The 25,445-nt window shown below is 42.1% G+C and overlaps 1 protein-coding gene across 2 annotated transcripts in view; it reads right to left on the bottom strand.

Moving 5' to 3' along the window:
• Nucleotides 1–1,549: 1,549 nt before the first annotated feature.
• Nucleotides 1,550–25,445, bottom strand: part of LOC129813173 (protein EURL homolog) — a 28,163-nt gene continuing 4,267 nt past the window's right edge. Inside the window, exons 2-5 of one of the 2 annotated variants that reach the window (XM_055865444.1) lie at nucleotides 23,187–23,318; nucleotides 6,396–6,923; nucleotides 5,401–5,463; nucleotides 1,550–4,996 (exon numbers count right to left, since the gene is read on the bottom strand). In XM_055865444.1, the coding sequence (XP_055721419.1) occupies nucleotides 4,821–4,996; nucleotides 5,401–5,463; nucleotides 6,396–6,923; nucleotides 23,187–23,313 (894 nt within the window). In that variant the 5' untranslated portion in view covers nucleotides 23,314–23,318 and the 3' untranslated portion in view covers nucleotides 1,550–4,820. The remainder of the gene's footprint in view (nucleotides 4,997–5,400; nucleotides 5,464–6,395; nucleotides 6,924–23,186; nucleotides 23,319–25,445) is intronic. The other variant, XM_055865435.1, reaches the window with a different exon arrangement.

Here is a 25,445-nt window from a genome sequence, read left to right as displayed (position 1 = left end):
GAGAGAGAGCCTACCTTTTCATGGTTGTTTGATCAATAGGACTGTAAAGTTCCCATATGTTTACATATTTGCATTACATCCATTCAGGTGTATTTTGTGACTTTTGGGGAATGCGTTCTAATGATCTAAAGTCGCGCTATTGCAACTGCCTGTAAACACACAGTATCGTTCAAAGTGAATGATGTCAGGCAAATTACTTGTTTGTATAAAGGCCTACAGTAGCTCAGATTGGCTATAGCGCACTGGTCTGTGTAGACTCTGGTCCTGACAAGACAGATGTTTTTATTCAGTTTTATTTACTGCAGTGTCTATTAAACTGTCCAAATGCATGACCGCTTTCCCACTCCAGAATATTCACAAATGCCTTAGTATATGTAATTCCCAAACATTCTAAGAATGTATTAAAATTATCATATCTAAGTGGTCTCGTCAGATTTTCTGTTTTATTAAGTGTCATTCTTCCCGGGGGTGTATATGAACATTTTTAAATAAGATTTCATGTTGCTAAAATGGTGTCAGTTCCACATTAAATGCAACAATGTTTCACACAGATAAGTTATTTTCAAAAAGATGGCTAACAGCAAGCGCGCTGCAATAAAAAACATTTCCACTCACCAGATGATGATCTTTTGAAAGTTAACTTCTTGTTGAAAGTTATTCTTGAAAAGGGAGAAGCTAACAAACTAGCAACAACATCATCTTTGATAACACCTGCTGCAGCCGCTGCAAACTAGCCGACAACAAAATCTAGCTAGACTGTGGGAAAACTACTGCTCACTATTACGCAGTGACCTGTTGACCTTCAAGAAGGCAGCAGTTTCCATACATTTTTGTAAGAACGGTCCCATCCATTTAGTCAAAATGTGATTGGTTGATTCCACTATCCACATGTTGCCCTAATACAGTTGAATGGCAGATGCCTTTATCTAGCTTCTATTGGCCTAGCCAGTGGCTGATTTAGCTAGCTAGATGTATTTCCGCAGTGACCAGCAAAGAAAAATCCTGATTGGATTTTTTTTCTCTTCAACCCTTTCCTTTACAGAAAAAACTGAAGAGATTAAATCAGAACATAATTGAAAATGTTGTAATTATAATAATAATTGTATAAATCCTTAGCCCTTCTCTGAAGGTGTAGAGGGGACTCATTATTAACCCAAACACAGTGGGGAACAATCATTTGTAGAATTGCTCTATTTTCCCTCATCATGCATTCTTTCACAATATAGAATGTCTAAAGAATCCATATGTTGTTCTGAAATATGAACACAGAAATACTGGACATTTTGAACTCGTGGTGATTTGACAAAATTACAATCATGGTCTTGATTTGGACTCGCATTTTTCTGGTTTTGACTGTCTCATTCCCCCCCATCTTGACTTGATTTGCTCTGGTCTTGGATTGTCTCGAACACAACACCAGAGGGCTCTGATTAGAGATTAGGTAATTGACTAGATTCCATAACATGGTCTCATAAGTTGTTCTGTAGACAACTAATTGTTGTCATACTATGCCTACATCTACTCAGACAATATGACACCAAACAGAAAATGTATGAAAAATATTTTATTGAAATATTTTGGAAAGAATACAAAACAATTATTTAGACATTTCATATAGGCAGTCAGCTCCACAAATAAACATTTTCTACAAAGAAATCCACACAGCACAGGCATAGTTCACACATTACAAAATGTAGGATAGTTCACCCAAATGACATATTGGACAATGTATGACAGCAATCCATGCTTCGGTTAAGTTTCCCTGGCACCACTTACAAATGCTAACGTTGGAGCATTTGTGGCACAAATCCCATTCAAGTCCTGGTACCGACTTTAGCATTTTTTGCACATCATGATCAAATCATCTATAAGTTACTGAGTTTCACAATACATTTGAGATACTATCGAAATAGTTGGACATGATTCACAAAAAAAGCTAATATGCCAAATGCGGGAAACAGTGACAGGGAAATAAAAACAAAACATGGATTGCTGTCATACTTTACTGGGTAAGGAAAGCAATGTCATTTTGTAATTTGGTATAACTATCCCTTTAATGTATATCAGACCAAGTAAATAATGAGTCAAGTCAAATTTAGCAGAAAGGGGAAAGCAATGTAACGGGTATGTATGTACACATATCCAGATACACACACAGCTAATGGACCTTTACCCCAGACAGACACAGGTGGCTCACAGGTCTTTCCAACCAGGGAAGCAACCGTTCAGACATATCATTTTACCAAACCTACAAACCACTCAGTGGAAAAATCTGAAATGGCACCCCATCCCCTGGTATAAGTACACTATAGAGTACCACAGTACGAGTCATAATACCCATGAAGACAAGCAGTCAAACAGGGAAATGTTTCAAATCGTTCTTCCACCATTAATTTTTCCCCATAGTGGATTTTTAGAAACACAAAAAATAAGGGTTGTTTCATGCAGGCTTACCTTGGTGTGATGTTTTTATAACCATGTAAATCTCTCTAGGACAAGGCAACTTAACAATATGTTCGCCTTTATTTACCCCCCAAAAAATGAAACGCTAAATTAGCTGCTAATGCGGCTATCATGAAGAACTACAAATGGCATGATGATCTTGGTGAGACTGCAGAATCGAGGCAAGAATCTCTGGATTAAGTATCTAATGTTAGCTAAATGTAGTAATTAATAAATTGTCTACATTTCTTTAAAAATCGACAATCATGTGAACTGTCTTGAGCAAGTTTTAAACTGACAATACATGTTAGCAAACGTGTCAGCTAGAGATGACTTGCAGGAGCTTGCAGGGATTTGTAGTTTTGCATGTCTACTTTGATGCAAATTAGCATTTTCAAATCAGAGTAAATAGAGCCGAATATATTGATAAGTCACCTTGTCCGAGAGAGATTTACATGGTTATCAAAACGTCACACCAGGGTAAGTCTACAAGAAACACAACCCTTATTTTAAGTGTATCTATAAAAAAAAAAATCAGTAACTCCTGCTCAGAACACACGTATTAATCCAAACAAAACCAGGATGAGGCAAAGCAGAGGTACAACCTTTTGTGTAAACCCCAAAGGGGTCAAATCTGATCTCTTATAAAGAGGGAGACTGACATTGGGAGATTCAAATACATCACAACCTGATTATAAGTGTTTCTTTCTTCCCAAAATATACAAATTCATGTTGGGCCAATTATAGAACTATCCCAAGAGGCTCCACTTCAGTGGTAAGAACCTCTGCAGTAATTTTAAACCACCACCTGAGGGTGCCTAAACATAAAAAATCATGTTCTTACTACAGCTGTTTCCCAAATGTTCATGAATAGTTCATTTGTTTGTCACTTTTTTTCTCTCTCAAATCACTGATCTGACCAGGCTGGATAGGTGAAACAAATCATTACTTGGGTTCTTTCAGCTATATTGGTTCCTTCCAATCAGTGCCCTTAAAGCAGGAGGCAAGGGTAATTGTTGGACACATCCTGTTCAGATAAACTAGACTGCCGAATCCTGTTTTGAGTTCACATATCCATAAATTTGAACTCCACAAGGCATAGGCCTACCCCCAGAAAATAATTGGCTAAAATTATAAATAAAATAAGTAAAAACCAAAGCACATTTGAAACCCAAAACCACAAGAGTAAAACAATATTCAAATAATTGATTACATACATTCATAACACAACAAAACTTGACAGACCATGAAACCAGGGGAGAAGTGTTGAACGGTTCATAACAGAGGACTTTACAGCTAAACCTATGTTATAGAATCACACGTTTGTCATTGAGCCACATTTCAGGTGAATTTGGTATCAGTGTATTCTATTGCATTTCACTATCAATTCTAGTTGGTCTAGCGAGGCCTATACTTGTAGGCCACAAGTAAAATAATAAATACTGACATTTGCTGCCTTGAAGCAAATAAAATACTTTGGTTTGGCGATTGGACCATGTAACGCTCAGTCAGGCCTTCTCTGCTATCAGCATGTATTTCATGTCACTCCCTTGTTCAACTACAGGCATGACTTGTGCTCGACAGCCATAAAATACCTTACCAGTTGAAATCAAGAAAACTTAAGTTAAGACTATCAGAGAATAGCATTTGCAGCATGCCACTAACAAAAAATGAAAATACAAAACCAAAAAAACATCAATTCAACCCTAATCCAAAACTGGCTAAAATCCCACCTCCACTTAGAACTAGATTGTGGGTGATGTAACAGAATCTTCAAGCCTCAGGAGTAGGTTTCACTGCACAGATTACAAAATAAAATCTCACTCGTCATTTAGAAACAGTTACCACAGCTGCAGAATAAGTCAACCAGATATTTGCCGAGGAGCGAGGAAATGGTGTGATTAAAATAACAAATGAAGGCTAAACATAAAAGATGAAAACCAAAAAATGAAATGTTGGTGAAAAGAAAACAACTTTAGCTAGATATGCAAACAAGATCTTGCTCACGTCACTGAATCAAATACATTTGAATAGATATTCTTTAAAAAATACTTTATCTGCATAGGCAACAGGTCCACCAACAGAGGGGATCAACAACCCACAGTTCCCATTTGGAAGTCAATGGATCCCAAGGTCCTTCAATTGTATTGCCTTTCCTCAAGCCCTTTATTCAAGTACTGCAGTCAGAAAGCCTTAAGCATGATGAGAGGAGGCCAAGTCCATTCCTCACTCATCTGCGACAAACCACACCACGCAGCAAGTCTTTCACAATACAAAGGGCACTGGCTAGAGGCCAGACTGTGTCTGTAGCCCTGGGAGTGAGACAGCCAGCCCCCTGAGAGAGGCAGCCAAGCCAGGTAGGTACCCCCAGACTCCCCTCACTCCACGGGGGCATTGCTGCTGGCCTTGACCCCGGACCCGGCTCGGCTGATCTGCAGCCAGGGAAGCTTGGCACAGTTCTTGAAGAGCTGCTCGATAGCGATATGACGAACGTGCAGCTCCGATGCCAGCGAGTCTTTCTCCTGTACAGCCACCGTCAGCTCCTCAAACACCTCTGTAGAGGGGGAGGCAGAGATCAGTATAGCACAGGGTTAACACACACACACACACACACTGGATGGCATGACAGAGATCATAGAGCAAAGCAGTATATTGCAAGCCAGGGACCACACACAAAGACAAAAATTTGTGACAAACAAGGAAATCAATTAAACAGATTAAGCAGAGGGGGCAGACAGCAATGACAACACAGTACCAGCAAAACATAATACCACCTCACAAAGACACATCAAAGACACCAGCACAGAAGAGACGCTACAAAACAATAATGCAACATATTCAGTTCCTTCCATTTATGGTCATTTAAAACAAGAGACATTTCAAACCCATACACTCCAATATATAATTCAGGCATCTGGTCACAGTTACACTTTAATAGCCATATATTGAAGTTCTTACTTTGAATCTGTAGCAGGAGCTGGCCATTCAGGTGGTGGAGTTCATCCACACTCATTTTAATCACTGGAAGATAAAACACAGATTGGGTCACAAAACAAGAGCGACACAGCATGTGTGATAAAGTAAAGCAAACTTGTTCAGAACAGTCCTCTAACTAAACAACTAACGCGACCTCAGGGACTTGATACATAGCAACAACGAACTACGCAGAGCGAAGAGTCATATAGCTACACTGTCGTCATTTACAAAGGAATGGAATTCTAAGAACGGCATGAAAGAGCTACCGTCCTTGGGAGATATCCCTCTCTCCCAGAGGACGTGCAGCAGGCACAAAAAACATTGGTGCTGTTTCAGGGACGGGACATGGACACTGAGGTAGGAGAGAGAAAGCTTTTCTCTGGAGTGTGATGGTGTGGGGAAAGGAGGGAAAGTGGTGGTCGAGGAGGAATGTGTGAGGAGGATGCTCTAAAAACTGAGCCCTTGCCTGCATCACTACATTGTCTTGTGTGCCATTAATGAGTAGTAGGGGAGATGGAAGAGATAGGAGTCCATATAACAAAGATCAGAGGGAGGAGAGAAATGGATGCGGCGCATCCCATCTGTCTCCCTCCCACGTTTCCTCCCTTTTCAACACGCCTCCTCCCACTCAATGCCATTCATCACAGAGGCAGACACCTTCTGATCCAGCCTTGAGATGTCTCTGATGAAGGGAATGTATGCAGGAAAGGCAGATACCCTGAAGCCTCTCCAGTGATGACTGGGCTAAATAACACTGGCTATAGTCGGACTTCTCTACCCTCCTAAAATGGTGCACTCGTTCCCAAAGGCTTCCTCTGGCCCCATGCTTAGGCTACATCAATAAAATGTTTTTTTCTGTATGCAGAGAGCTCACTTCTGGAGAACAGAGGGGTAGAACATCTGACCACAGCCAGTGTGGTGTGTTGGGAATAGAGGAAGCCAGTTAGTGTTCATTACAGTTAGTATAAAGAACTCACACTCGTCTCTGCTGTGGCCATTGTTTGAGTGCAGCAGCTGGTGGTCTCCTCCAGAACACTGGCTGTGGCGATGAAGACCCCTCCTCCCTGTGGACCCCCATATGCCCCCCAGGCCCTGCCCGTCCTCAAGTAGCCCCAGCCCCTCGGCAGAGTGGCACTCCAGCATGCCTGTGGCGTAGTCCGGCAGCCCTCCTGTCCCCGTCCCCTGGTTCCAGCATGGGGTGTAACGAGGCACCTGGGCGTCTGACTGGGGAAGAAGTTTACGTTCTCCATTCTGGCTGTAGCAAAGGAGCTGGTGCTTGCCCCCCCGGCGGCCCGGACCTCCCTCTAAGCTGACAGAGTCTTTGTTCTGGGCGTACTGAACAATACGGCTGATCTTCTGGCTAAGGGCCAGCTTCATTCCCTCGTAGGCACTGCGGGAGACCTTGGAGCGGGACAGCTTCTGGTTGGCGATGAGGTGGTACTTCTCAAAACACTCCCGGTGACCCCGTAGGGATTTGGAGTGCAGGAGGGTGGCATGGGACACACCTGCAGCAAGCAAAGCGAGACACATAGCAATCAGTTAGAGAAGACAATTAGCTACATGTTCTGTTTAGCAATAAATACTATATGTATTTCAAGGTATTGAACTGAGGGGCATATTTCTAGGAAACAGAGGACTACGAACTAAAATGATACAGTAAAAAAAAGGCTCTTTGCTCTTTTTTCAAAGTCAAGCCACTGCAGATTTCAATGATTTCCTGCTCTAGATACTGTTCTAGAAGGACATAAAACTATAACAGTCTTACAGTACTGACTTACCGCATTTGACAAACATTTCCTTTTGGGAATAAACCCATTGAAAGCAGCCTAAAATAGGCAGATTTAAGTATTTTGATGTCCAGGGGAAAGCTGCTTATAGTGGGCTTACCTTCGGAACCATTGAGAGAGCAGGGCTGGGAGATTGACCGATCTTAAAATGCACAGATATATGCTGAGCTGAATTTACAATTTTAATAGAGACCACTCTCCTATCTAAAGATTGCAGTGACCTGCCAGCACAGACTAACCTAAATGACTAGCTATCATCTTCTCTATCTAAAACAGCTTTTCAAAGAAACTAGGCCATTACTGCATTTCAGGTTAACCGAATTTGTAAAAGAACAGCGTTAAGTACCATTATTTTCAAAGATATATGTTTTAGGCAGACCTTCCTTTTTAAGGATATTTCTGAAATCCTTCTGAAGAATCTCATTGAGTAACTATTAAGAGAGAAGTTGCTCTGCTGTGGTGTGATCACTTCAGAGACTGTGAGCGTTGGGTTGAGTCATATTAGAACCTCCAGCTTCCTCAGAGGGAGAGGATCACCTGGGATTAACAACACTCCTCAATTCGGACTGCAAGAGGCCACTCTCTCTAACGCATTTAACACACAGAGAAAATGCAGGGGAATTTACCTCAGACACCACATCCAAAGTCAAACTAACCTTGAAGTAAACCGGGGACATTGGCAATCATGTAAACACTGAATTGAGCGCACACAGTGTGTGCGTGCGTGCGCGGTGTGTGTGTTCATTTGTGCATGTGTTTTGAGAGAGAAAGTGAGCAAACAAGCGAGCATGTTTGTACAAGCTTTGTCTTCAGCCTACATATCACGCAGACAGACGTGCTGGAGCCTGCAGCTAGGGGATTAGTCGAGGTCAAGACTGAGTACAAGGCAGTAAGACGGATGCTCTTGTTAGGTAGGTTCACCTCAAACACTTCTCCAGGAAAGAGAGAAGAGGTAAAGATGGCATACGGCCACCAAATGACGAGTCTACTGTGCTAGGCTTATAAACTACCCCCAAAAATTTCAGTCAATATCAGTCATCAGAAAGCATTCGACACAGCTTTAAGATAAAGGATGAAAAAAATGAAAGCTCAAACTAAATCATGTCAACGTGATAAGGCTATTTCCTGCTCTTTTTTGTTCATGTCAGGGCCAACAGGAAGACACTTAACTGAAGCCATTTCCCAGAAAAAAGAGGAAGTGGAGGCCAAGAACTTTAGCCAGCCCACCTCTCACACAAACACTAGGGCTGGGTGATATGGCCAAAATATCATATCACAATATTTTTCTCATTTATGGAAGTGTGGCAGTATTTTATGTTTCTGAATAATAAAAGTTTGAAATATGTTAAAAAATGTTAAATAATTAATTAGAAATATGTTAAAAAATGTATTAGTGATATTAAATGGTTTTTCTCCATTCTGATAGTTTTATACTGAACCAAACTTTGACAAAACTGACAGTGAAGTTGTCCAATTTGTAGAACTTTTCATTTATACCGAATAAAAATATGAATGCAAAATGTAAAGTGTTGGTCCCATGTTTCATAAGCTGAAATAAAAAGATCCCATACATTTTCCATACGCACAAAAAGATAGTTTCTCTAATTTTATGCACAAATTTGTTTACATCCCTATTAGTGAGCATTTCTCCTTTGCCAAGAGAATCCATGCACCTGACAGGTGCAGCATATCAAGAAGAATGATCATTATTACACAGGTGCACCTTGCGCTGGGGACAATAAAAAGCCACTAAAATGAGATTTAAAAGAAAATGTGAACCTTTAACCTAGGCAAGTCAGTTAAGAACAAATTCTTATTTACAATGACGGCCTATGGGTAACAGTGGGTTAACTGCCTTGTTCGGGGGCAGAACGACAGATTATTACCTTGTCAGCTCAGGGATTCAATCCAGCAACCTTTCAGTTACTGGCCCAATGCTCTAACCACTAGGCTACCTGCCGCCCCAGCAATTGGCACGCTGACTGCAGGAATGCCCACCAGAGCTGTTGCCAGAGAATTTAATGTTCATTTCTCTACCATAAGCCGCCTCCAACTTAGTTTTAGAGAATTTGGCAGTACGTCCAACCAGCCTCACAATCGTAGACCACGTGTAACCACACCAGCCGATGACCTCCACTTCCAGCTTCTTCACCTGCGGCATTGTCTGAGGTCAGCCACCTCGACAGCTGATGGATATGAGGAGTATTTCTGTCTGTACTAAAGCCCGGAAAAACTCATTCTGACTGGCTGGACCTAGCTCTCCAGTGAATGGCAGCACCCCTGCCCAGTCATGTGAAATCCATTAGATTAGGGCCCAATTTATTTATTTAAATTGACCGATTTCCTTATATGAATGGCAACTCAGTAAAATTGTTGAATGTTGCGTTTATATTTTTGTTCAGTATAATTTAGCACTATCAAAATATTGTTATAAAACGGTATTGTAAAAATCCATACCAGTACATGGATCCATACCCATTCACGATATATCGGCCAACGCTAAAACGAACACACTGTGAGCAGTTTGGCTGCCTGTCACAGAAAACAGAAAAGCATTGAGTTGTTCAACGCTGTAGGCTTTAAGATATGATCATCAGCTGACTTGCTTGTGCTAACCAACCCGTCACACAAGCACACTGTGTTTATACTAAGAACAAGCCAAATTATGCCTATACAATAGGTGTGTGTGTGTGGCTTGGAGAGCTGGTATGGGACAGTGTGTGTGTGTGTGTGTGTGTGTGTGTGTGTGTGTGTGTGTGTGTGTGTGTGTCTGGCTACTGAACTTTCCCTAAGTCCAACCTGCACACCAGTTACCAGGGGCTTCATAAACCACCAAGCCAAAAGCAATGTATTAAACCGATCAGATAATCAGGCTTCGACCACCGACTGGTTCGTCCCGTCACAAAATAACACAGGCCCAACAGTCAAATCACAGGCCCACAACCAGAGCAGTGTACCACCAGCCAAACAGAGTGGAGCTAAGCTCCCAGCCATGCGCTAAGCAGCTTAGCAGCTAGCTAGCACTACTCTCTATCACACACACAATTCAGAGGTGAGTCAATGTCTTCGGCAGTGGCAGTCAACTCGTCAGAGGCATAAGCAGCATAAGCAGCAGAACGACGCTGATGAGAAATAGGCTCCAGAACACAGGCCTGTGAATCATCCTTTTGTTGGCTTTAGCACATCACCTGGCCTTCAGAGAAACAAAGCCACAGAGCAGCCACAGAACAACCTCATCTGAGCACTGCGTAAACCATCCACCATGCCCTCAGAGTCAGAGCACTGTTTGAATGGTATCGGTCTGTGTAAAAGCTAAGGGAGCATAGATAGGACAGGCAAACGCAAATGATCAGTGAGTAGGGTAACTCCTGTTTGAATTGAATGGTGTCAGAGTAAAAGCTAAGGGAGCATATATAGAGCAGGCAAACATTACATGAAGAATGTGTCACCATGCCATGGTTAGTAGTAACTTACTACAATTGGAGACGCTACAGCTAATCCCCGGGGATAAGGTAGTCGTGCTCTATCCATCTGATCTAATACTGCTCTGTCTATTTAGCAAACACACTTTGCCACAACTCTCCAGACTGGAGGCTGGGAGAGTCAGTGAATGTGGGGGCTGTCATGGATACCGTAGGCCTAATCTTATCATATGTAATCTAAGACCAGACAGCCTGTATTTTCATGGCTCAGGCTCACTCACTCCATCAGAACCTGTTCTTTCCCTTCTCTACTAGTCATCAATGCTGTCCTGGACTGGAGATAGTAGGCCACACCTCTGATTATGTCTCTAGAGGTATGGCCAGGCTTAGTTTCAGAGGATCGATAGAATATCACCATTGTAAATCTACTGTAGACGTGTAGTTGTTTACTGTACATGTCACTAACAGGCCATTTAGAACAAAAGGTGATGGAAATTCTGTTTTCTGAAAACAACTCACGGTTCCTTATAGTGTTCTTGGCAAAATGAGTTGAATTCTATCATGATGTGACGTTGGTTTAGGTAACTGCTTTGTGTGTGTGTGTAGGCCTACATTGGATTCTTGACACAGTTTAGGAGTCGTTGAGGCCGGGGTAGGAGGTTGGGAGTAAGAAATGGGGCAGAGGTCATGGTGATAATGTCCAAATAGCAATAGCACTTGACATGGCTGAAAGTGTAGCAGATGTCAACAGCTGCAGAGCTAACCCTGGAGAACAGACAGAGCTCACATTTGTACAGTACACCAGAGAGTTAATTGGTCACACTTTGGTCCTTCCGCTGCTCTACTGAGTGGTGGACGTGGAAGAAGAGGGGCTTTTAACTGGTTGGGGTGAACCAAAACTAACCCAAAAGGTTCATATAGTGGGTTAAGCAGACATCTATTACCTTTTTACGTTGCATTCATATGGGTGATAGTGTATTTAGGCAGGTCCATCCAGATAGAGCTGAACAGCATATGGTGCAAATTATTAATGTATTAGCCTAAATATTCTACTGTATTCCCAAAACATAGGCCTATTACCACAATTTATAAAAGGCATTTGGTCCAAAGCTGGAATTAGTACTGAAAGCCACAGATTACGCTTTACCACCCCAAAATAAATACTCTGAAAGCCATTCATGCTCAGTGGGGTGGTGGAAGTGTGGCTCTGGGCTCATCTACGGCAAAGACAGCATGTTTCTCAATCTCCAACTATAGAGAGAGGTCTAGTGCCCAAAAGCTTTAACATGGACAGCACCTAAGGATGTAACGATTCACCGATATGCATCGGTCCCCGGGTTCAAATGTTTAAGATATGAGTGAATTGGTCCCTGGGACCCAAAACGATCCAAATGTTGCATGCGTCGGTCAGAAAATCTATGTTACAATTCACTGGTCCACAACTTTTTTTACCTTCCGAAAATACCTAATCTTTTGTGACAACTGCGTCCACTCGTGTCGAGCTAAGTATGTAATTATGTTGACAGTCATTGATCTGCAAGTCATTTTGAATGTCAAACAACCCCAGACAATATCAGTAGCCTAGTCAAACTGTGCGCTATGCGTAGAGTCGCACCTTGACCAAAGAGAGGGAGGCATATTCCTGTACAGGCACATCTGCGCATCACCTTCAGCATTCAAATGTTTGTAAAATGGCTTGCGCAATATTAGGCATTATTTGTTGAGTGACAACCAACGTAATTTGCTAGGTTATTGTTATCAAATGCACTGTCGAAAATGGTCTTTTACCGGAATAAAAGTAGCCTAAGCTACCACAACTCATCTGTCTATAGGAAGGCTACATGCTGATCAGGGTTTACATTACATTTTATTTAGATTATTGCTGAGGGTGAACCTGAATAGTTTTGCTTGAAACAATCTGTATGCATACTACCGTTCAAAGGTTAGGGGTCACTTAGAAATGTCCTTGTTTTCCATGAACGCACACATGAAGTGAGTTGCAAAATGAATAGGAAATAGTCAAGATGTTGACAAGGTTATAATGACTTAATTGAAATCATAATTGTGTCCTTCAAACTTTGCTATCATCAAAGAATTCTCTATTTGCAGCAACTATAGCCTTGCAGACCTTTGACATTCTAGTTGTCAATTTGTTGAGGTAATCTGAAGAGATTTCACCCCATGCTTCCTGAAGCACCTCCCACAAGTTGGATTGGCTTGATGGACACTTCTTACATACCATACAGTCAAGCTGCTCCCACAACAGCGCAATAGGGTTGAGATCTGGTGACTGTGCTGGCCTCTCCATTATAGACTGAATACCAGCTGACTGCTTCTTCCATAAATAGTTCTTGCATAGTTTGGAGCTGTGCTTTGGGTCATTGTCCTGTTGTAGGAGGAAACTGGCTCCAATTAAGCGCTGTCCACAGAGTATGGCATGGCATTGCAGAATGGAGTGATAGCCTTCCTTCTTCATGATCCCTTTTACCCTGTACAAATATCCCACTTAACCACCACCAAAGCACCCCCAGACCATCACATTGCCTCCACCATGCACTGACAGATGGCGTCAAGCACCCCTCCAGGATATTTTCTGCGTCTCACGAATGTTCTTCTTTGTGATCCGAACACCTCAGATTCGTCTGTCCATAACACTTTTTTCCAATCTTCCTCTGTCCAGTGTCTGTGTTCTTTTGCCCATCTTAATCTTTAATTTTTACTGGCCAGTCTGAGATATGGATTTTTCTTTGCAACTCTGCCTAGAAGGCCAGCATCCCGGAGTCGCCTCTTCACGGTTAAACTTTGACTCTGGTGTTTTGCCGGTACTATTTAATGGAGCTGCCAGTTGAGGACTTGTGAGGGGTTCGTTTCTCAAACTAGACACTCTAATGTGCTTGTCCTCTTGCTCAGTTGTGCACCGGGGGCCTCCCACTCCTCTTTCTATTCTGGTTAGGGCCAGTTTGCGCTGTTCTGTGAAGGGAATAGTACACCGAGTTGTACGAGATCTTTAGTTTCTTTCATTTCTCAGAACAAGAATAGACTGACAAATTTCAGAAGGAAGTCCTTTGTTTCTGGCCATTTTGAGCCTGCAATCGAACACACAAATGCTGATGCTCCAGATACTCAACTAGTCTAAAGAAGGCCAGTTTTATTGATTCTTTAAATCAAAACCGTTTTCAGCTGTGCATAATTGCAAAAGGGTTTACTAATGATCAATTAGCCTTTTAAAATGATAAACTTGGATTAGCTAACAGAACGTGCCATTGGAACACGGAGTGATGGTTGCTGATAATGGGCCTCTGTACACTTATGTAGATATTCCATAACAAATCAGCCGTTTCCAGTTACAATAGTCATTTACAACATTAACAAAGTCTACACTGCATTTCTGATCAATTTTATGTTATTTTAATGGACCAACATTTTTGCTTTTCTTTCAAAAACAACGACATTTCTGAGTGACACCCAACTTTTGAACGGTGTGTGATATATATACACTGCTCAAAAAAATAAAGGGAACACTTAAACAACACAATGTAACTCTAAGTCAATCACACTTCTGTGAAATCAAACTGTCCACTTAGGAAGCAACACTGATTGACAATAAATTTCACATGCTGTTGTGTAAATGGAATAGACAAAAGGTGGAAATTATAGGCAATTAGCAAGACACCCCCAATAAAGGAGTGGTTCTGCAGGTGGTGAGCACAGACCACTTCTCAGTTCCTATGCTTCCTGGCTGATGTTTTGGTCACTTTTGAATGCTGGCGGTGCTTTCACTCTAGTGGTAGCATGAGACGGAGTCTACAACCCACACAAGTGGCTCAGGTAGTGCAGCTCATCCAGGATGGCACATCAATGCGAGCTGTGGCAAGAAGGTTTGCTGTGTCTGTCAGCGTAGTGTCCAGAGCATGGAGGCGCTACCAGGAGACAGGCCAGTACATCAGGAGACGTGGAGGAGGCCAACAACCCAGCAGCAGGACCGCTACCTCCGCCTTTGTGCAAGGAGGAGCAGGTGGAGCACTGCCAGAGCCCTGCAAAATGACCTCCAGCAGGCCAGAAATGTGCATGTGTCTGCTCAAACGGTCAGAAACAGACTCCATGAGGGTGGTATGAGGGCCCGACGTCCACAGGTGGGGGTTGTGCTTACAGCACAACACCGTGCAGGACGTTTGGCATTTGCCAGAGAACACCAAGATTGGCAAATTCGCCACTGGCGCCCTGTGCTCTTCACAGATGAAAGCAGGTTCACACTGAGCACATGAGCACATGTGACAGACGTGACAGAGTCTGGAGACGCCGTGGAGAACGTTCTGCTGCCTGCAACATCCTCCAGCATGACCGGTTTGGCGGTGGGTCAGTCATGGTGTGGGGTGGCATTTCCTTTGGGGGGACGCACAGCCCTCCATGTGCTCGCCAGAGGTAGCCTGACTGCCATTAGGTACCGAGATGAGATCCTCAGACCCCTTGTGAGACCATATGCTGGTGCGGTTGGCCCTGGGTTCCTCCTAATGCAAGACAATGCTAGACCTCATGTGGCTGGAGTGTGTCAGCAGTTCCTGCAAGAGGAAGGCATTGATGCTATGGACTGGCCCGCCCGTTCCCCAGATCTGAATCCAATTGAGCACACCTGGGACATCATGTCTTGCTCCATCCACCAACACCACGTTGCACCACAGACTGTCCAGGAGTTGGTGGATGCTTTAGTCCAGGTCTGGGAGGAGATCCCTCAGGAGACCATCCGCCACCTCAGGAGCATGCCCAGGCGTTGTAGGGAGGTCATACAGGCACGTGGAGGCCACACACACTACTGAGCCTCATTTTGACTTGTTTTAAGGACATTACATCAAAGTTGGATCAGCCTGTAGTGTTGTTTTCCACTTTAATTTTGAGTGTGACTCCAAATCCAGACCTCCATGGGTTGATAAATTTGATTTCCATTGATACTTTTTGTGTGATTTTGTTGTCAACACATTCAACTATGTAAAGAAAAAAGTATTTAATAAGAATATTTCATTCAGATCTAGGATGTGTTATTTTAGTGTTCCCTTTATTTTTTTGAGCAGTGTATATTCTCATTGGCTATGTCATAGTTTATTTTTAAAGATAAATATTAATACATTACTAGCTCTAACACTTTTAATCTCTAAAAATGACAAATTAGTTAGTGGGCGATGGTGATTTGAAATCAAAAGTTGCTCCTCCTAACTGATAGTGTGGGGTGGTAGATGACCAGTTTCCCTTATGGCTCAGCTAAGGTGTCTACATAGACCATAGTTCTAATTTACTTACACACTTACACAAACACACACACAGATCCAGCTCAGAGGGCCAGCTCATGAGCTTTGTCAGCAGTAGACTTTAATTTAGAATGAAAAATGTATATGTGTTTATGGTACAAATTTTAGTGCATCGGATCACATCTATTCGTTCCTCTAATCGAACTGAATCGCACTGACTCACTTCAAACTAAGACGTATAGTTTCTGTATCGTATCGGAACCAATGTACCTAGATATGTATCGAATCATCTTGAAGGGGAAAGATGCACATCCCTAGCAGCGCCATTTTTAGACATTCATCATTTTGAAGAGCTGGTCAACTGGATGGGACTTCCTATGGGTTAAGGAAGGATCACATAACTCCTTCCAGGTCACCAGGAGGGATCAGCCTTTAACATAGGCTAAACAGAGCGGTTTGCACCTCAAGGTGAGACGTTCAGCCACAATGAGCAGGCTGTTTAGACCAGAGAGCAGCACAATGACCCCTAACAGCAGCACATAGCGGCAGCATCAGCTCCCTCATTCCACTGTATTAAGTCCGACTGAGTCTCTCTCGTCTCTGACGTTGGCTCAGGTTAGAGTGGCTGCTCTCTCAGGTGGTTAGCCTACTCTGACTCAACAGCCGGAGGCCTGTCAGCTACAGGGAAAAACAAACTCCAGTTGTGAAACTTATGTATTCTGACTCATAGCTGGTTAAATCTTCAAAGGATATTGAATGTGTTTAGTGCTCTTCTGAAAGAGCTCCCAGGATCCCATTTACATAGAGGGATGAGCACTCACTGCTGTGGTGAATGGCACTCAGAGGTGCAAAAAACACCATTTAAAAACAAAAAAATATAGCTCAAATGTCCCCTAAACTCAAATATAAAAAGGCTTAGAGAGACAAAACATAGGCTAGACTATAGCCAACCACAACTACTTTAAAAACAGCCTCATCTCTCCCACAGAGGAACATCAAACTGTAGCTTGTCTGGCCTGGAAGACTGTTGGGGGTGTGAGGGAAGGACTGCAGTAATAGTCATGTTCCATTGTCTGCACTGTGTTAATACTCTGGGTCCCAGTGCAGCAACCAATCTCCATGAAGCATCGCCACACACAGCTGGTGCAGGAGGAAACAGAGGAGAGGAAAAACACCTAGCTAGCACTGAAGTAGCAGTGTATAAATAGCCACTACCATTACTGCTGTAGCCACTGACAGAAGCACATGGACACAAACATACTAGAGCTTTGCTACCAGACCTGAGCTGGACGGCCCCCAACACTAGACATTGGGTTAGGGCCAGGTAGGGCATGTTCTTTCATCAAACGCTCTCGGATATCATTTTCAAGAATTACTAAATTGATCACACATTTGCTTCTGCCCTGCTGTGCAATGTATCTGTACAGTCACATCTTACTAAGATCATAACATGGTGACCAGAACACTGTCTACAGAAAATACATTTAGAGTGACAAAAAGTAGCTAGCTAACAGCTCTCTCACGTCTTGCCATTGAGAAGCCCAAAGCAGAGCCGTTGCTATGGACACGCACACACGCAGAGCGGCAGCTCAGGGAGCAAGGGACAGACAGTGACAAGCAACTAATGGATATGGAGGAAGTTATTTCTGATTCAGCAGGGCAGGGCCGTAAATTTGGAGGAAGCAATCAGACTGGGTAGGGTAGGGCCTGAATGTCACGAACATTAAATGTCATGCAGACCTCTGACCAAACATAAGCAAGCACACTCAGACATGACAGAACAGAGCTTGTTCTTCATATCCTTTCTTCACACTGAAGGGGCCAGACAGGCTGCACAGTTCCTCTTCCAACCTATTCAAAACAACAGACTGCTACTGCTCCTACTGGACCTGCCCTGTTGTCTGCGTGGTTTACACAGTCAATAACTCAATGACCACAAAAAAAGTGTCAACGTCAACCTCTTTTTTTTTTGTTGATATGTTGTCACTGTACCCTGACAAGTCTTCCTGCTAGCTACAGAGTGTGTGTGTGTGTGTGTGTGTGTGTGTGTGTGGACTAGAGCTTGTTCGTGCTGTATGTCGGTGCAGTGTGTTGTCTGACTCTAGCTACATGTAAGGAGTGTGCGTGTCAGCAGCTAAAAACAGACAAGCCTGAACATCTATCCTTCGTGCTACGTTAGGGGGAAGCTGTGGGTGTGGAGTTGAAAGTGGTTAGACACGCACAAACAGCCCTATAGGCCTTCCCTCCAACAACAGTGCACTGCTGCGGTATACACACTGTGTAAGGGCAACATATGTCTTTTTGTTCGAGCATCTAGGCCTAGATAACATCTGTCTTGAACTATCAAGTGTATCCTAGTAGATGAGAATGTGGTGTCGCGTTGATGAATATTCAGCAGCGCTAATTCACCCATGAGGTACAGTCCGAGCGAGCGAGACACTGTGGGTGTTTCTCAAAATGTATACTACCGTGCTCCAAGCACGCAAACTGGAGCATGGGAGGGTTGGATTATGAGTCCAAATCTAAGTATGCGAAACGGCACACAGAGGGCACTTCTGGGATGTGTACTCCATTTGTACATATTTTGAAGCATGCATAGATGCAAGCTTCAACGGAAAGTAGTCACAGGAATATGACGCAACCACGTAACAGCAATGCAAATTTTCTTGAAATTAATGCTGCCGATTATTTGAGCTGAAGCGTGAGAAAATAAACTGATTTCGGAATTATGTTGCCCATTCACATCTCATATGTTGCCTGACTACAATATTTTATCTTGATACGTTAATAAATACATACTGTGTTAATGTTGGCATGTTTCCCTGCCTACAATACCGACTGTAGTGTACGTAAATCGTAAGCACATAGTAAGTCAATAGGGCAAACTGGCTAGCTTCTAACGTTCCTGTTACTTAGCTAGCTACCCACAAAGAATTTACATCTAACCTTGCATAACTTAAGTTGTAGGTCATATTCGCCTGTTAAACTATCTTGTCAGCTCGATTCACATATATATCTAGCTGATAATTATGAAGTAAAACGTTTGCTTTATGTATAATCTTGTTTGTATTTATTGCCATTGTCCTGGCTGGAAGAAGGTATAGTGAATGGTAAGTCCATTGCAAGTCAATAGGGCTAACTGGCTAGCCACAAATAATTTTTAGCTAGCTACCTAAGTAGAATTGACATCTACCTTGCATAACATTAGTTTTAGGTCATTTTTGACTGTTTAACCTCTTGGATAGGCGGCAGTATTTTGACGTCCGGATGAAAAGCGTGCCCAAAGTAAACAGCCTGTTACTTAGGCACAGAAGCTAGGATATGCATATAATTGGTAGATTTTGATAGAAAACACTCTAAAGTTTCTAAAATTGTTAACATTATGTCTGTGAGTATAACAGAACTGATATGGCAGGCAAAACCCCGAGGACAAGCCATCCCCCCCACAAAGAAAAATTCAGCCTACCTCTATTTTCAATGGCTATCACTTTTACTACAAGGCCAAGTCCTCCCAGATTGCAGTTCATAGGGCTTCCACTAGATGTCAACAATCTTTAGAAAGAGTTTCAAGCTGGTTTTTGAAAAAATTAGCCAGAAATTGTAGTTTTTCTAGGTGGCTCCCATTTTGACTGTAGTGTTTCCAAGCGTGTGGAAGAGAGCGCGTTCTTTGGTATTTTTCTCCGGTAAAGACAATAACGATTCTCCGTCTTAAATTTGATCGTTTATTTACATATTGGGGTGTTTGGAAAAGTTTTAGTAACGTTTGGGATTCATTTTGTATGCATTTTGATGGAGGGAAACTGGGTGGATTATTGACTGGAGCATGCCAGCTAAACTGAGTTTTTATGGATATAAAGAAGGCCATTATCGAACAAAAGGACCATTTGTGATGTAACTGGGACCTTTTGGAGTGCCAACAGAAGAAGGTAATAGGTAATACATTTTTTATGTCGCTATTTCTGACTTTCGTGTCACACCTGCCTGGTTGAAATATATTTTTCATGTGTTTGTATGCGAGGCGCTGTCCTCAGATAATCGCATGGTTTGCTTTCGCCGTAAAGCCTTTTTGAAATCTGACACTGCGGCTGGATTAACAAGAAGTTAAGCTTTACTTTGATGTATTACACTTGTGATTTTATGAAAGTTAAATATTTATAATACTGTAGTTTGAATTTCGCGCTCTGTAATTTCACCGGATGTTGGCCAGGTGGGACGCTACCATCCTACCTGCCCATAAGAAGTTAACTAGCAGGGATGCAATTTTGTCAATTTTGCTGCCGACTAACTGACCCTCATTAACCGGTCAACAAACGTAACCAACAGAAAATACTATCAGAGATCTGTAGAAGCGTCTCGTCATTATATGTTTCCGATCTAACAATGGGAGTTGTCCCAAGGCGGGAAGGCAGGCAACAAGCTTAGGCCCAAAATAAGCCCATAGAAACGCATTGGGCTTATTTTGTACAGATTTTGTCGAGAGTGAAACCTCTCGCTTCGCCTCTTACGCTCTGATATTATGCACACACACGGACCAGAAATGTGTCATTAAGAGCTTAAATGGAAACATGCAACAATAGCAAGCCGATCGTCTTAGTCAAAAGGCTATATAGCCTATTATTGAAGATGCAACTTCCATATGTGACAGATGAAAATCTCAGTTAGAAACTTCGAAAAAGGGGGAATCTAATCGCAACAACTATGATGGGTTGCTAATATGACTAAGATTGTGTCTTTGGCTTCTGGACAACGAAAGAATGTTGATATGAAAAGCAATAGAACAAGAGAGAAATGCTTGTTAATGGAATGAGGAATTCTTTATAAAATAATTGGTTTTCTATGGATGATTTCCACAAGGCTACTTTTGAAGCAAGGTAAGACATGCCTCATTATTTGAAGTAAAGTAAAATGTCCAGGATTCAAACAATTATACTGCATCATTATACTGCATCAAGCCCACATTGCAAAGTGGTGGGTGACGCTCTGATAGTCAACGGTAGGCAGGCAACGGTAGGCATTTGGAAAGTATTCAGACCCCTCGACTTTGACATTTTGTTACATTACAGCCTTATTCTAAAAATGGTATAGAGAGAAATAGTCGACGTGTCATAGTTCCTATAATAACTACAACCTAAAACTTCTTAACTGGGAATATTGAAGAACTGGGAATATTGAACCACCAGCTTTCATATGTTCTCATGTTCTGAGCATGGAACTTAAACGTTAGCTTTTTTACATGGCACATATTGCACTTTTACTTTCTTCTCCAACACTGTGTTTTTGCATTATTTAAACCAAATTGAGCATGTTCATTATTTGAGACTAAATTGATTTTATTTCTGTATTATATTAAGTTAAAATAAGTGTTCATTGTTCATTCAGTATTGTTGTAATTGTCAATATTACAAATATATTTAAAAATAACGGCCGAATAATTGGTATCGGCTTTTTTTGGTCCTCCAATAATCGGTATCGGTGTTAAAATCATAACCTGTCGACCTCTAATTGGAACATTGCTGTGGGCACTTGCTTCCATTCATCAACAAGAGCATTAGTGAGGTCGAGCACTGATGTTGGGCGATTAGACCTGGCTCGCAGTCGAATGTTCCAATTCATCCTAAAGGTGTTCAATGGGGTTGAGGTCATCTCCATAAACCATTTCTGTATGGACCTCGCTTTGTGGACGGAGGAAATGTCATGCTGAAACAGGAAAGGGCCTTCCCCAAACTGTTACCACAAAGTTTATGCTGTTCCGTTAAGATTCCCCTCACTGGAACTATGAAAAATAGCCGCAGAACGTTATTCCTCCTCCACCAAACTTTACAGTTGGCACTACGCATTGGGGCAGGTAGCCTTCTCCTGGCATCCTCCAAATCCTATGACGGTGCCATGTTGAAAGTCACTGAGCTCTTCAGAAAGGCCATTCTAATGCCAATGTTTGTCTATGGAGATTGCATGGCAGTGCACTCGATTTTATACACCAGTCAGCAACGGGTGTAGCTGAAATAGCCAAATCCACCAATTTGAAGGGGTGTCCACAGACTTTATTATATATAGTGTATATTGAATGCGCAACAAAATAGGGAAATTATTGCTCAGAGAAAGATTTTGTTTAACAAGTAATACTTTTCTCTCTCTCAAAAACAGAGGGTCAAAATGATTATTAACAATACCTCACCTTGCGAGGATAACAGCACTGAGCCTTTATCTCAAATGTTTTATGAGATTGGAGAATACGTCGGGAAGGATCTTAGACCATTCCTCCATCCAAAATCTTTGCAGTTCCTTGATATCCTTAGTCTGCGCTTATGGAAAAGCCCTTTCAATTCATTCCACAGGTTTTCAACGGGATTTGAGTCGGGAGACAGACGGCCATTGCAAAATGTTGATTTTGTGGTCAATCAAATTTTTTACATCTGGATTTTGATGTGTGCTTGGGGTTATCGTCTTGCCGGAAGATCCACTTGTTGCCAAGTTTCAGCCTCCTGGTAGAGCCAACCAGGTTTTTGTCAAAAATGTCTCGGTACTTGGTAAAGTTTATGATGCTGTTGACTTTAACAACCAGTGGAAGCAAAAGTCACATAACAAGCAAAGATCCACAACCATATTTTACAGAAGTTATGGGGTCTTTCCTGCTTATGCATCCTTCTTTCGATGCAAAACCCACCACTGTTGTGCGTGGCCAAAGAGCTCTGTTTTCAAATGTAAACACCTGGGGCCTCATTTATAAATGCTACGTACGCACAAAATATGCCTCAAAACATGCGTGCGACAGTTGGCGCAAAAGTTAGCATTTATAAAAACTGAACTTGAGAATGTGCTTATCCTTCTGGAAACTTGAGACCACACGTAGGCCTACACACAGTTTCTAGTGGTTGAAGTACTGCCCTGCAAGAATGCAGAAGTAGCTAGTAAAAAAAATACAAAACCATTTCAAGTTTTGCCCCTCAGTAACTTTCTCACTCATCCTTATTCATGATTCATGTAGGCATTGCGTGCTAGGAATATGGGTCCAAATACTCAACTTTTGAGTACTTTATTTATAAGAATATTTAGGGGTGTCAATTTTGACCAGTACCTTTGAGAAAAATAAATAAATAACTTGTTAAACTAAAACTATTGTAATAGTATAAAATAATAATTTGCACATACAATATAGCGCAGTATTTTAATTACTTATTTTATACAGTCAACATTGCTCATCATTATCAAGGGTGTCAATTTCAGATCAAGGGTGTCAATTCCCCACTGTTTTTTAACCACTTTGTTTGCTCTTCATTCCCACTTGCTAAACAAGCCCTGGGGACTGGCGCCTCTCTCACCTTCGATGCTGAGCTCAAAGCAGACATGGCAGAAGGACATGGTCCCCGTGTCGGTCTCCAGCTTGCAGACACCGCAGATGTTGTCGTCGTTTAGGTCGATGTTGACAAACTGCTCCGCTTTGTCCATACTGCCTCAAAGGGAAAAACAAACAGAGACAAGAGCACATGGCAGGACATGAGGCATGAAGGGCTTGCACAACATCCAACATTTGTTTTGACATTTAGAAGTCAAGAGTCCTCCTTCATTCTTGAACAGAATCTCTTTCAAACTAACGTCTTGGCTTGTATTAGTTAGATGGAAAAATAACACTGACGTTAGTGGCTCATCACGAGAATGTCATTACTATGCTGATAGTAGCGAGAGTTATGGTTTGCTCAAGGCAGTGCCCTGTAAGCATTATGCCTAATGAAATAACAAGGCATTGAAGATAGGGATCACATTTTTTGAGAGGAGAGATTTGTGCTGATTTTCAGGTGACAACAGGATGGAACAACTTTTAGAACACGTATGGAAAAGTCGTAGGAGTACTGCCATGTAAACGAGGACCCAACAGTGATCTCACAGAGAAAGAAAATAGTGTGTCCGGTGACCCATGTAAATGGTAAATTAGCTTACCCTGGCTCACATAAGGTGACCATTCCAGAATGTGATAACCAAGGGGGTTATTCATTACAATGTGAATATAATGTTATTATTTCTGTTCTAGGACACTTGTCTTCCCTGCGTTTATCTAAGGATTACAGAACAAAACTGCAAAATGAGATTAATTCCCAATCTGGCCCTCAAACCATCATGGTCACCTAATAATCCCCAGTTTACAATTGGCTCATTCATCCCCCTCCTCTCCCCTGAAACTATTCCCCAGGTCGTTGCTGCAAATGAGAACGTGTTCTCAGTCAACTTACCTGGTAAAATAACGGTAAAATAAAAAATAAATAAAAAAAAATTAAAATGAATAAGCAGGGGCACATATTTTAGGTTTCCATTCTTCTTTCACACTGTTCCTAAATATTATCAGCATCATTTGACATTTGAAAACAACTCCAGGTAAAAAGTGAAAATGTGTATGTAATAGGACTGAGAATTGCCAGGGACCGTACGAAACGATATTATCACGATACTTTAATTGCAAATACGATATGTATTGCAATCCTTACGATTCTATAAGCAACTGCGATTCGACAGATTTTATTGCAATTCAATGTTCCAAACATATTGCCCACCATATGTCTCCTGCAGAGGGACAAGAGAGAGCCATGAAAAAACAAGTATCAGTAGCTAGGTTTCCATCCAATTGGCGACAGATTTTCATCTGAATATTCTACACGGAACAAAAATAAAAACACAACATGGAACAACTTCAAAGATTTGACTGAGTTAAAGTTCATTAAATTCATGAATCTATGGATTTCACATCTTGGAATACAGATATGTGTCTGTTGGTCATAGATACCTTAAAGAAAAGATAGGGGCGTGGATCAGAAAACCAATCAGTATCTGGTTGTGTGCGACACATCGCCACAGAGTTGATCAGGCTGTTGATTGTGGCCTGTGGAATGTTGTCCCACTCCTCAATGGCTGTGCGAAGTTACTGGATATTGGCGGGAACTGGAACACGCTGACGTACACGTTGATTCAGAGCATCCCAAACATGCTCAATGGGTGACATGTCTGGTGAGTATGCAGGCCATGGAAGAACTAGGACATTTTCAGCTTGAAGCATTTGAAGCATTTGAAGCATTTGACCACTGAAGTCGGTTACGACGCCTAACTGCAGTCATGTCAAGACCCTGGTAAGGACGACGAGCACGCTGATGAGCTTCCCTAAGATGGTTTCTGACAGTTTGTGCAGAAATTTGCCGTTTGTACAAACAAACAGTTTTATCAGCTGTTCGGGTGGCTGCTGAGGAAGACATAAAATGTGGATGTCCTGGGTTGGCATGGTTACATGTGGTCTGCGGTTGTTAGGCCTGTTGGACGTACTGCCAAACTCTCAAAAACAACGGAGGCGGCTTATGGTAGAGAAATTAACATAAAATGATCTGGGAACAGCTCCGGTGGACCTTGCTGCAATCAGCATGCCAATTGCACACTACCTCAACTTGAGACATTGTGTAGTGTGACAAAACTGCACATTTTAGAGTGGCCTTTTATTGTCCCCAGCACTTAAGCCAACAGCTTGCAGATACAGTGAGAGTAGGCTGTGCGGGTAGGCTAGAGGAGGACCATCCTCCTCACTGAATTTCAGAAAAATATAA

The sequence above is a fragment of the Salvelinus fontinalis genome, chromosome 2 (genome assembly GCF_029448725.1).
Source record: "Salvelinus fontinalis isolate EN_2023a chromosome 2, ASM2944872v1, whole genome shotgun sequence".
In the NCBI taxonomy this organism is placed as follows: domain Eukaryota; kingdom Metazoa; phylum Chordata; class Actinopteri; order Salmoniformes; family Salmonidae; genus Salvelinus; species Salvelinus fontinalis.
Note: the sequence above shows the minus strand (reverse complement) of the source record. Positions and strands in the feature narration are given on the sequence as shown.